This window comes from Crocuta crocuta, unplaced genomic scaffold, assembly GCF_008692635.1.
Source record: "Crocuta crocuta isolate KB4526 unplaced genomic scaffold, BGI_CrCroc_1.0 scaffold56, whole genome shotgun sequence".
Taxonomy (NCBI): domain Eukaryota; kingdom Metazoa; phylum Chordata; class Mammalia; order Carnivora; family Hyaenidae; genus Crocuta; species Crocuta crocuta.
The window spans coordinates 3870703-3882929 of NW_027531334.1; the positions used below are offsets into that span (position 1 = coordinate 3870703).

Here is a 12227-nt window from a genome sequence, read left to right on the forward strand (position 1 = left end):
CTCCTAGTACTCCACTCTGTACCATACATCTCATGATTTATAGTTTCACGAGTGACAGGGAAGGACCTCCAACTACTATGTTTTTCAAACTCAGCGGCACTCTGGCCCGCTGGTCAACCAGACGGTATATTGGTCACACACACCTTCGCTATCAGGTAACCATGGGTTAATCTTTGACACGAGGAGAGCAGTGAATGAATGAAATGTCATGCCAACACACCTCTTTATTTTGTGGCTGGCTCACCGGCACAGCTGTGGGAGGCCCAGTGGCAACAGCATCAGCATCAGCAGGGAACTGAGAGGAAGGGGATAGATTCGTGGAATTGACACATGGCTCATTAATTTCATTTACATTGATATAGCCCTAAAAGGAGGAATTCAGAAGTTAAACACAAAGAAAGCAAAAGCTGAGGCATGCAAGAGTATTAATGCTCCCAGTACAATGGAGTTAGCTTTGAGCGGCACAGCCAAATATCTGTGGTATTACCAAATGTTTCATTAAGGGAATCATCAGCCATTAAAATGGATTTACGATGCTCAATCTTGAAAAATGATATGCCAAACATAACAAATACGCTTTTGGGAGGTGAAATCAGGATGATTATATTATAAATAACCCATGCCTTCGATTTCAAAATATCCAGAGGTATCAGCTATTCATTCTGTTGATTGAATGAGGGCATCACTATACAACATTTAAAATGATCACATACACGAAAATCTGAGATATAAAATTTATAGTGCAATCACTCATACTTTAAGAGCTTTTCCCCCAAATCTTTAGTTTTAGATTTGCCCCTTTTCTTCTGTTTCCTGATGAGTTAGAGGGTGAGTAACAGTAGGCTGAGGGCTTCTGGGTTTTGTTTGAAGACATTTCATAAGTAGTAATTTATTCGTAATGGAATCTAGCTCTCAGGCGTCACACCTAAATGAGAATAAAAGGGATACTTGTCCTCTCATGAGCCTTCCCTAGCAAGACAAATGTGTACACACGCACACACACACACACACACACACACACACACACACACACACACCCTAAGGTGGAGTTGTAGCTCGAGGCTATTTCAATTCAAAGTGGCTTCCCCAACTCTCCACTCTACCGCAGGACAGAGAATTGCTCATGGACTTTGAAGTTTAATGATTCAGTTCGAGCTTCGGCTTAGAGAAAATGTCTGTGAGTCAAAACCTGCAAAAATCAAAACTCCTCAATTTATATTTGAGGAAAAGGCGCTTATAAATTTTCATGGAAAATAATTGTACAGACCAATCATGATTTTCACCACACCAACAAAACAGTAGGAAAAAACAGAATGGCGAATACAGAAGAGTACGTCTCTTTTAAAAGTAAAATTGAGTTAAATTTGACACTTGGGTTCTTCTATTAGCCCCTCAATCCTTTAAAATAGTGGCTCCAGGATAGGCAAGATATCATGGTTCTGGGGAAGCAAAATTTCAGGCTGGAAAGCAAGGTTTTACTGAGAATTCATAATTACGGCAATTTGAGAAAGCTAAAGTTGACTATTTTATAAAACTGTAGGGTTCAAAAATGCTGCTGAGTATAGTCTTGCATTTCACAGCAATAGATACCATGTAAAGTTTCATAAGATTAAATTGAAGAAAGGAAGTTGATCACTGGGTTTTTAGATTTTACTTTCTATTTGATAACGAATGAGAATGAAGAGTCACCACTTTTCAATTATTCTTTTCCTTAGTTGACAGTGCAGCCCTTCAAAACCAAGATTTGATTCTTCACATGTCATGGACCATAGGACCTAACTCATATGCCATTCATCAAAAGTGGGACTTGTTTTAAAAGAGTTAGATATAAGTTAATCACTCCTTAAAAAAATAGAGAGAGTGAGGGACGGAAACAGTGAGAGAGAGAGGGGCAGAAAGGAAGAAATTCAAAATTCCCGTGAATCAAGTCTCAGTCCATGAAAGAGAACACAGCTACTCAACAAACACAGAACTGGAGACGTACAAAACATCAACAAGCCAAATGGGTTTTGGGCACCAGGAAATCTGCAGAGAAAAAGAACAATTCATCAACGGAAAAGGAAAGATTTTATTATTATACGAAGAGGTAGAAAGACCGAAGAGCCTATCTAATTCATTTGGATGCCACAGCGCCTCAAACTCAGTATGTCCAGAATCAAACTGCACTTCTCCCCTTTTAACCTATGCTTTTCCCTGTCTTCATTACCTCAGGAAAAGGTCCTCACCATCCAGCTCATTATTCAAACTGGAAAAATGGCATCATTCCCAATACCTCCCTTAATTTACTTCATCCTCATATCCAATATATCAGCAAGAACTGTGAACTCTGCTCCAGAATATATATCCACATCCAGCTGATTCTCTCCATCTTTCTGCCATTGTGTGACGACAAGCCACCAGCATTTCCAGCTTACACGTCTGCAGTCACCTCCTTCCTGGTTCTTCCACTTCTCCTCCGACTCCTCAGAACCCAGTAGAGCAGCCCAGAGTGATACTTAACAAGTGGACATCAAATAAGGTCATTTCCCTGCTTAATACCACTCGCTCAGTGACTTCCCAGCCACATACGATACGCCATATTTCTTTAACATGCCTCACACGAGCTGGTCCCTGCCCGCCTCGCTGACATTCTCTCATTCTACCCCACTCCAACCACTATTACCTTTGTTCACTGAATCTGCCAGTTCTGTGTTCTGAATAATGGAGGGAAACTATAAAACTGAATCATCTAATAAAGCTCTTGTGGAAATAGTTCAAACTGCTTCTGAGATACACATCATTCATACTTATTATGTGATAAGCATTTACTTCATATACCCCTCCCCCCCCCACAGTACGCCCTATGTAGGAAGTCTTAGCTCTGCTGCCTTTTAAATAGATATTTAATAAATAAAGTAGTTTTTTGGTTCTTACACAAATTTTTATACAGAAGCAACTTGTTTTCTTTAGCTTTTTGGAAAAAATAAATACAGAGAAACTTATTTTGTATTGGAACAGATGATAGCACCACTTGTGGTGGACATAGCATAATATGCCAACTTGCTGAAAAACTGTACTGGACACCTGAAATTAACGTAGCATGGTGTGTCAGCTATGCTAAAAAAATAACAACTATTTTCTTTCTCAGTCAGGGTTATAACTTTCCAAATTAGACTTAAAATAGTCCCCCATTGTAATAGTGTAGCTCCATAAGATATTTCCGAAAGAAGGATGTTTGGAATAAAAAGTGTGTGTAGCTTCATGTAAATAGGATTTTCTAATTTAAGGAGGGAAATAGCAGAAACAACATTGTGTGTGGGGGGGGGAGGGGAGGAGACAGAGAGAAGGAAGAAACCAGACTATCTTCTCAAGTATGCAGAGGCATTTTTAGGTGTTATCAGACTTAGGAGAAAGAGATATAAAGTAAGAAAGAGGAGGAACTGAAAAAGAAAATTGCAGAGAAGATAATTTAAGACTAGTCTTGGTTTAGGAGCACCCGGGAGGCTCAGTTGGTTAAGCGTCTGACTTCGGCCAGGTCATGATCTTATGGTTCATGAGTTCGAGCCCTGCATCCAGCTTTATGCTGATAGCTCGCAGCCTGGAGCCTGGTTCAGATTCTGTGTCTCCTTCTCTCTCTGCCCTTCCCCTACTCACACTCTGTCTCTCTCTCTCAAAAAATGAATAAACGTTAAAAAAAAAAAAACTAGTCTCGGTTTAGATTCCAACTTGTTTGAAACTCCACATTAACCCACAATGTCACTGTCATGCATATTCTATACACACACATACACGCACGCACATGCACACGCACATGCACACACACACAGTGCATCTGCATTGGACACAAAGATAATCCCTGAAATCCTCAAAGCATAAATAAAAGGCAGGGAAACCATCAAAACGCTGAATGCTTTCTAAGTTACTTAAGTGAATGTTTTCCTATTTAGCTGATCACATAAAACTGAGGCACATCTCTTGATTTCTAAGGTATTACGAGTAGACATGTAAAATCATGGCTTACCTCTTTTAGAGTACTGGGGTTGACGGGAAACCCTTTTCCCCCAGAGAGGCTGGAGTATTTCTTTTCCAAATTACAAAGATTTTCCTTTTCCTGAGAGAACACAAAATCTACTAAGTTTAGTCAATCTTAGATTTCCCTGATGACTAATGACAGCAAGCATTTCTTCATGTGACTTACTGTCTCTTCATATATCTTCTTTGGTGAAGTGTTTGTATTCAGTTCTTTTGTCTGTTTTTTTTTTTAATGTTATTTATTGAGTGTTTATTCATCATTATTGAGTTGTAGGAGCTTTTAATATATTCTAGGTATAAGTCTTCTGTCATTCCCTCTTTAAGAAACCTGTGCTTATCCCAAGGCCAGGGAAGTATACTTGCAGTCCTACATTTTTTCCTCTTATCACTTTAATTTTTATGTTGAAGGCTCCAATTGGCCTTGAGTTCATTTATATGCATGGTGTGAGGACAGATGTGTTAGGGTTCTTTTTTTCCCCCATGTTTACCCAGTTGTTCCAGCACTGTTTGTTAGAAAGACTTTCCTTTCTCCACTGGATTATCTTGGAGCCTTTGTCAAAAATCAATAGACAGTATATGTGTGGGTCTATTTCTGGATCTTCTGCTTGCTTCCATTGATCTGTATGTCTGGCTATGTGTCAGTACCACATCACTTTAAGTACTCTAGCTTTAGAGATGACCTTGAAATCAAATAGTATAAATCCTCCCACTTGGTTCTTGTTCAAAGTTATTCTGGCTATTCTATGCCCTTGGCATTTTCGTACAGAGTTGCTTCTCATTACTTGTAATTCTTATGCTCTATACAAATTGTCATGAACACTGAATTAGTAAATACTGAACCATTGTTCTTATGGAAAAGACAGAGTTGGGTTACTGGGCTTCTGGTAAAATTTCATCAACTGACCAGTACATAATTTTGCTTTATGTGTGTTTATGTTCAAAGGCGTCTTATTTAATATATATTGTTGATTACTAACCACTTAACTCACAGCTAACGGCACTATAATTCATGCTTGAATGAAGCTCATTTAACAAATGCATTTTTTTTTTCCTTAAGGCACATCACAATCTTCCTGCCCTTAGGAACATTAGACAGTACATTAGCACTATGCTCGGGGGTATTTTAAATAGCAAAATCAACAAACAAGCACAAAATATGTGAAAACAGCATGAAATTGCCCACCAAAAAAACACTACGGAACACAAAGGCAGAGTATTGCTTTGTTCAACCTCAGCTGAAATCCTCAAAGCTGGGATGGTGTATGCCAACTGATTACAAATTGTCACCACTCTGCACACATCCATCAATGAACTGTAAGACAAGTATTGATTTGGGGGCTACAAATAAATCTTAGTGAGCCAGCAAAGTCACAAATATGGACTCCATAAATAAGGCAGATCAACCGTAAATTTTAGCATCAACTTGTGTTAATTTTTATAGAAGAGTCTGTTGGGATTTTTACTGAAATTGAGATATATCCAGGGGCACCTGGGTGGCTCAGTCAGTTGAACGTTCAACTTCAGCCCAGGTCATGATCTCATGGTTCATGAGTTTGAGCCCTGCATCGGACTCTGTGCTGAGAGCTCAGAGCCTGGAGACTGCTTTGGAATTGCGTCTCCCTTTCTCTCAGCCCCTCCCCGCTCATTTTTTTTTCTCTCTATCTCTCTCAAAATAAATAAACATTACAATGTTTTGTAAAGGGGCGCCTGGGTGGCTTAGTCGGGAAGCGTCCGACTTTCACTTAGGTCATGATCTCGCAGTTCGTGGGTTTGAGCTCCGCGTCGGGCTCTGTGCTGACTGCCAGCTCAGAGCCTGGAGCCTGTTTCAGAGTCTGTGACTCCCCCTCTCTCTGACCCTCCCCTGCTCATGCTGTCTCTCTCTCTCTCTCCTAGAAATAAATAAAACATTAAAAAAAGTTGTAATTAATAAAAATGTTTTGTAAAGATTGAGAGATACCTATAGGTCAATTTAGGAAAATATAAACCATAACCTTTAGGACACAATTTTTATAATACAATTATATTTGATATATTTTAATGAGGGAGTAGCATTTCTATGATTGCGATTACCCATTTAAAAAAAAATCTATCTCTTAAGGACTTTTCCCTTACTTTTGCTAAAAGTTCAGAAACTACTTAAATAGTACATATGACACTAATTTAAGCTGTGTCTTTGACTATTACATGTAAAAGGTGGTCGGGAGGTTAGTGCAAGCAGAGTTCACTCACGGAGCAGGAGACAGAGATGGAAAATACACATCCGTTCAGAGATTTGTAGGTGCTGAAGAAGCAGGAGGAGGGGAGCTATCACGGGTCTGTCTGGGCTACACAGGCACCTTGAGTGAACTTCTAATTCTATGTGATGGAACAATTTTGTCTCTCTTCTCAACCTAAACATAGCTAAGTAGCTGAGAATACTGCAGCTATGTTTCTTCTAGGTGGGACCATGGTATAGCCTCATTCTTTAATCCACCATTCTTTCTCCTGCACCCCATTCTGGGTCCGTCTCATGTTTTCAGGATCCCAAGTGCCACATCCTAGGTAGTGGCCTGGATACATGGCTCCATTCTGAGACTAGCCCCATTAACGTTAATTCTTGGTGTCTTAGACCTGATATTAGGCCACAGACTATGTCAGAAAATCAGGCTGCAGGTTGGGCAAAAGAATCCCTTTATATTCAGCCATGTTAGGTGCTGGGCAGATGGGAACATAGTCCCTTTGGTGAGGATGATCTTGTCACCCAGGCAGGGTGTCTCCCTAGTTAATTAAGCCCAACAAAGCCCAATGTGGCAATTGCCCAGAAGACCCACATGCAAATAATTGGCGTTAAAAATACAGCAGCAGCTGAGCCAAATATTTGATAACAGCAAAAAAAGCAGAGTATGTTCTGCCTCTTCGATGAAAAATATGATTTTTTTTAAAAGAAGAAGATCAGAAAATGTACATATTTTCCATCATTTGAATTTTCACACTGTGGAAAAAGCATGAGGATAATGTCCTTTTTGAATTATAGTTAATTATTCGCAGATCATCAGCTTATTAATGGGGAGGATGAAATAAAATGTACATTAAGAAGCTTCTCTAAATGATAACTCACTGTTCTCAATGAAAAGGTACTTGCTTTGAAGGAAGCAACTTTCCCCGAGTCGGCACCTGAGTTTTATCGCAACCAATGCGGAAAAGGAAATACTTACTCTCTGCAACATCATTATTAAATTATTCTTTTCTTTTACAAAATGATCTTGCTCTCTCTGAGCCTGCTGAACAATGTGGTTGGCTTGCTTTTTCAAGGCAGAAATCTTTTCCTGCAGGGGAAAACATGATCAGATGTAGACGCATGTTAGACAATTCCAAAGTGTGCCAGCACGTTCTGGAAAAAGGAAGGAAGTGTTTACACCTGGATCAGTCATGGCCACATTTTCGTTGGTGGTAGGCAGTGATTGTTATTACCCAGAGACTGGGAGGTAGTTTCTTTGAGGTGCCAAGCTCAAGGCTTTTCTTTACTTCAGATCAATACAGTCTAGGTGATTTAAAAATCTATTTGAAGAATCCAGAAGTCAACAGGAAATCTTGTTTTAGACTATAAATGAATTTTTGACATCAGCTTGGGAGATGCCTCATGGAAAAAATAACAATGGAATTTCTTATTTAAACTGAGAGCTTATGAAGACACCTTCTTCATCTTCTTCTCCCTCAATTTTATTGGTTTAGTACAGAGCACTGGAATGTGAGTCTAAGTTTTGGAACAAGAGGTGAATTCTGGGCTGGACATCTGGGTGCAGGCATTGGGTGGAGTCAACAAAGTGCATGGCATTCCATGGGGCTATTTCTAATGGTTGTAAGCTACCAGTAGCTTGAGAACTATGAGCAATGGAAACAGAAAATTCCAAAACAGACTTTGTTCACGAAATTGGTCTAGTTACTAGGATTGCAAAAGCAAGTAACTTAAAACAAATATCTAAATTTCTGATGTTCTCTCCCTTGGATTCCACTTATGTGAAAAACTCAGATACTATTCATAAATGCACCTGTAGCATCAAGTAATGATAACTAGAACACAGGTCTGTTTATCTAGCTTGGAGGGACACGTGGTATGTAGATGGCAGGCTCCACAATCTGTCCAGTGTCATACGTGGTGGAACACGCAAAGATGTTCAGATATAAGGATTNAAATGATGCCTGTCTAAAGTACCTTTCTGGTGACAATGTTCCGTTGATATTCAGCCACTTCACGCAGGAGTTGTTGGGTCAAGTTCTCCTTTTCCTCATCCAGGCGGCTCTCATGCTCAAGCTGCTGGAATTCCAGATCTTCAAAGTGTTTGCTCTCCACGTCCAACAAGTCGGCATCCTTTGGAGGAAACGAAACGAAAACAAGACATACCAGAAAGGCTGCAGCCTTCTTCACATGAAGAAAAAAAATTAGTAAAAGCAAACAGTCCAAAATACCTTTTTGATTACTAAACTGACCAGGGTTGGAACATGATAATCCTCTCTTTTGTAGTTAAATCCCAGAGCTGTGGCTATTAGAACGGGATTGAAAGGAACTGGGGGGGTGGGGTGGGAGAGGGGCATTTATTTGACTCAGTTTTAGACTGTTCTGTGGATGTTGGAATTCCTTTCTTTTAAGTTTATTTATTTATTTTGAAAGAGAGAGAGAGAGAGAGAAAACATGAGCAGGTGAGGGACAGAGAGAGAGACAGAGAGAGAGAATCTCAAGTAGGCTCTGCGCTGTCAGCACAGAGCCCGACGTTGACTAGATCTCATGAACTGTGAGATCATGACCTGAGCTGAAATCAAAATGCTTAATTGACTGAGCCACTCAGGTGCCCTGGATGTTGGAATTCTTGCTTTAAATCAATTAAGTGATTTTAAAATGGATCCTAAAGTATAAAAAAATTCAGTAAATTACTGAACATTACCTGCTGACCAAGGTGTGACATGATCTCTTGAAAAAACTCCTATTGTATTTTCCACAAACTTTCAAATAAAATGAGACTTTGGTATGGAGATCAAATTCAAGACTCCAGAGTTATTGACTATAAAAAAAAAGATTCAAAATCTGGCACAGATACAGGTTGGAGGTCTCTAAGAAGGGTATGTGTGCCCCAAGTGGCACAAGACACAATCCACTGGGGTATAAGAAGAAAATATTAGACCTTCTCCGTATATATTTTTAGTTTTTCTTGTCTTTTACAATTTCTCAACAAATGTTCTCTAATGTATATTCAGGTAGAGTACATGTACATTATTCTGAATAAATATATATTTTGAGCATGTATGCAGTATATATATTATAATATAATATGGCCTAGCATATATATGTATATATTTATAATATATGGCCTATCATATATATATATATAGGCATGTATGCGCAAATAATTTTATCTAAAGGAGAAGTCATTGAAAATATTTGAGGTTGGTATTCTTACACTGGGCTTCTGTGAATCCCTTAAAATTGCTTACAAAGATTTTTACTGGAAAGAATGGAATCATAGTGTTCATTAGGCACAAAGAGTCACTCAAATGGCACTGCTACTTTGGGAATAATGTTGAGGACATTTAAGAAAGATCAGAAATCATAAAAATCACATGGTCTAGGATGGGTATTTCTTAACCTATGAAATGTCTGAAGACAGAAATGTATGTATCGGTGTCTGTGCAGAGCCTGGCGCATGTTGTATAAATTATTCTTCAATTTACATAAAAAAATTAATTTTGGAACCTTTGACAGAACCATAAATGTGGTATGTATAGAAGATTAAAAAAATATATATATATATATAATTTCTAAGTAATCTATGGCCAAAAAAGAAACAGCAGCTAGGCTATATGGTTTACAATTCTACATGGGTAAAATAGCCAGGGCATTTATTTTTTTAATCAAAACATCACAAAAAGTTGGATAAATAAATGTGATAAATGAGATTTATATCAGTTTTTAAACATACCACCCCCTTTTTTTATGTAAGTGATAAATTAAGCCTTTTAATCAAATGAAATAATATGTTTCTGCCTTCTGGAATGAATTTTATTCTGGGGATGATTCATAGAAGGACTATTAGCTACCATGTAATTACAAAGCAGCGCTATAGCAACAAGATTATCATGTCAACTCAGTGGATTCTTAAAACTTAAGAGAAGGAAAAACAATTTGAAAAATATATCCAGTGTTTCTTAGCACTTTTTTCTATTTTAATTGGCCAAACAGAAAGTGGTCTTGGTTTCAAGTTATTGGTTGTCATTTCAAGTGTATCAGACAAGTCATGCTTATAATTTCTCAAGGAATTAATGAATTTGGATCAAAATCCAGTCACTACAGAAGTAATTGAGAGAGAACTCAAGTATTCAGTCTTGAAACCAAATACCTGTAGTCTTGAAATGATACATCAGTGGATATATTTACCCATGTGGTCATACATACTCAAGTTTTTAAGGTCTTTCAATTAAGCCTAGTTTGTGGCTAAAGATTACTGAGATAAATAATTTCATAAACCATTTCTTAAGTTATAAATAATCTTTATTCAAAGTGGGCATATGTCTCACAATATACACACTATGCCAGTCAGTCACCTACTCCACATCTGGTTAATATGCAGCTTGTGTTATCTTAACCCCATGAAGGTCACAGAGCCACTAATTTGTAGTAAATATTTAAACCATTGCATGACAATAACAGCACACTGGGTAGGAAGGTTGAAAATTAAAGCTAAGCTTAGCACTCAGAATCTGCTGGTATAATCATCTGATCAAGTTATCTAAACAATTAGAATGTGTGTATATAAACTTACACTGTAAGAGAGAAACAACTTGGTAGGGTAAAAAAGCTTGCAAAGATTTTTGATAAGAATAAGAATTCAGGGGATGGAATTTGGGGGCAGGAGTAGTTTAATCCAGCAGAGAGTAATATATACAGGAAGCTCAAAGTCAAGGACATGACTACTTGAATGAAAATTTTAACTAAACTTCACTCGCTAAAAGGGATATTACCAATCTCTACTGGCTGGCGAGCTCAAAGGCCAGACGTGAAAGGAAATAAAACAGCTGCACTCAAGAAAATTCAATGCTGTTCCTTCTTCTTTCTATAATTGTTTTGAGAATTTATATGGCAGAAGTTTATGTGCAGACCTTCATGTTTTCTTTGCTTAGCAAAGGGACAGAAGAAGAGGATAGATGTGGTATGTGGTACAATAATAATCTCATGACAGCTCAAGGCCAACTTTGAAAACAACTTTAGGTGGGGATCAGGATTTGTTAACATTTCTCCATCTTATGCCCAATAGTCAAACACTTTAACAAATGAACATCTTTGGAATTTGGGAAAAGACAATGGAAATCATTAGTGCCATCTCCTCATTTCGTAATATGAGGACATGGAGGCCCACGGAGGTTGAATAACTTGTCTAAGGTTAAAGAGGAAACAGATTGTAGGGCCAGTGAGAAAAATGGTCTCCTAATTGTAGATATCACTGAATATATACACATATTTAAATCAAGAGACTGAAATCAATCATTCAGTTGAGTAAATCAGCAAAAGCATATGAAAACTGTCCTAGCCAGGTGTCTCCTCCATTTAATAGTAGAACTAAATCTGGGCAAACAAGGCTCCTTTAACTTCTGCTTTCTTTTCCACAATGCATCCCAGGAACAATTCTACTGGTGAGCCTATGTCTACGACATACAACTACTCAGATGGAAACTGCATTCTGATTCTAAGGCAGGGAATTAGAAGTAAGAAGCCCGGGGTGGCTGGGTGGCTGAGTCGGTTAAGCAGCCAACTTTGGCTCAGGTCATGATCTCACAGTTTGTGGGTTCAAGCCTCACATCGGGCTCTGTGCTGACAACTCAGAGCCTGTTGCTTGCTTCAGATTCTGTGTCTCCTTCTCTCTCTGCCCCTTCCCAACTCGTGTTCTGTCTCTTTCTCTTTTGGGCTCTCAAAAGTGAATAAACATTAAAAAGAGAGAGAGAGAAGTAATAAGCCTGGTCATAAATCCATAGTTTTGTATGCAAAAAATTATTCCATAATTTCAGCTTAAGTATTTGGGACAACATACAGTTTAAGAAAATGATGTTCTTCCTTTTCGTTTATTTTTTTTTTTAATTTTGTATGACTTGCCACCTAACGAAATTCGTTGTAATAAAATCACCTTTATTGGATCTAGCTTAAATGCCTTCAGGAAAGCTTTGTAATGAGGTGGTATTCTGAAGTGTTTGAA

At 38.3% G+C, this 12227-nt stretch overlaps 1 protein-coding gene across 10 annotated transcripts in view; it reads right to left on the reverse strand.

Moving 5' to 3' along the window:
- PHLDB2 (pleckstrin homology like domain family B member 2) overlaps positions 1-12227 on the reverse strand; it is a 223128-nt gene that overhangs the window by 32745 nt on the left and 178156 nt on the right. For 7 of the 10 annotated variants that reach the window (XM_077771902.1, XM_077771897.1, XM_077771898.1 and 4 more), the window contains 4 exons: positions 8204-8359; positions 7206-7316; positions 4001-4090; positions 221-364 (listed from right to left, as the gene is read on the reverse strand). In XM_077771902.1, coding sequence (XP_077628028.1) covers positions 221-364; positions 4001-4090; positions 7206-7316; positions 8204-8359 — 501 coding nt within the window. The remainder of the gene's footprint in view (positions 1-220; positions 365-4000; positions 4091-7205; positions 7317-8203; positions 8360-12227) is intronic. The other 3 variants (XM_077771906.1, XM_077771903.1, XM_077771900.1) reach the window with 2 other exon arrangements.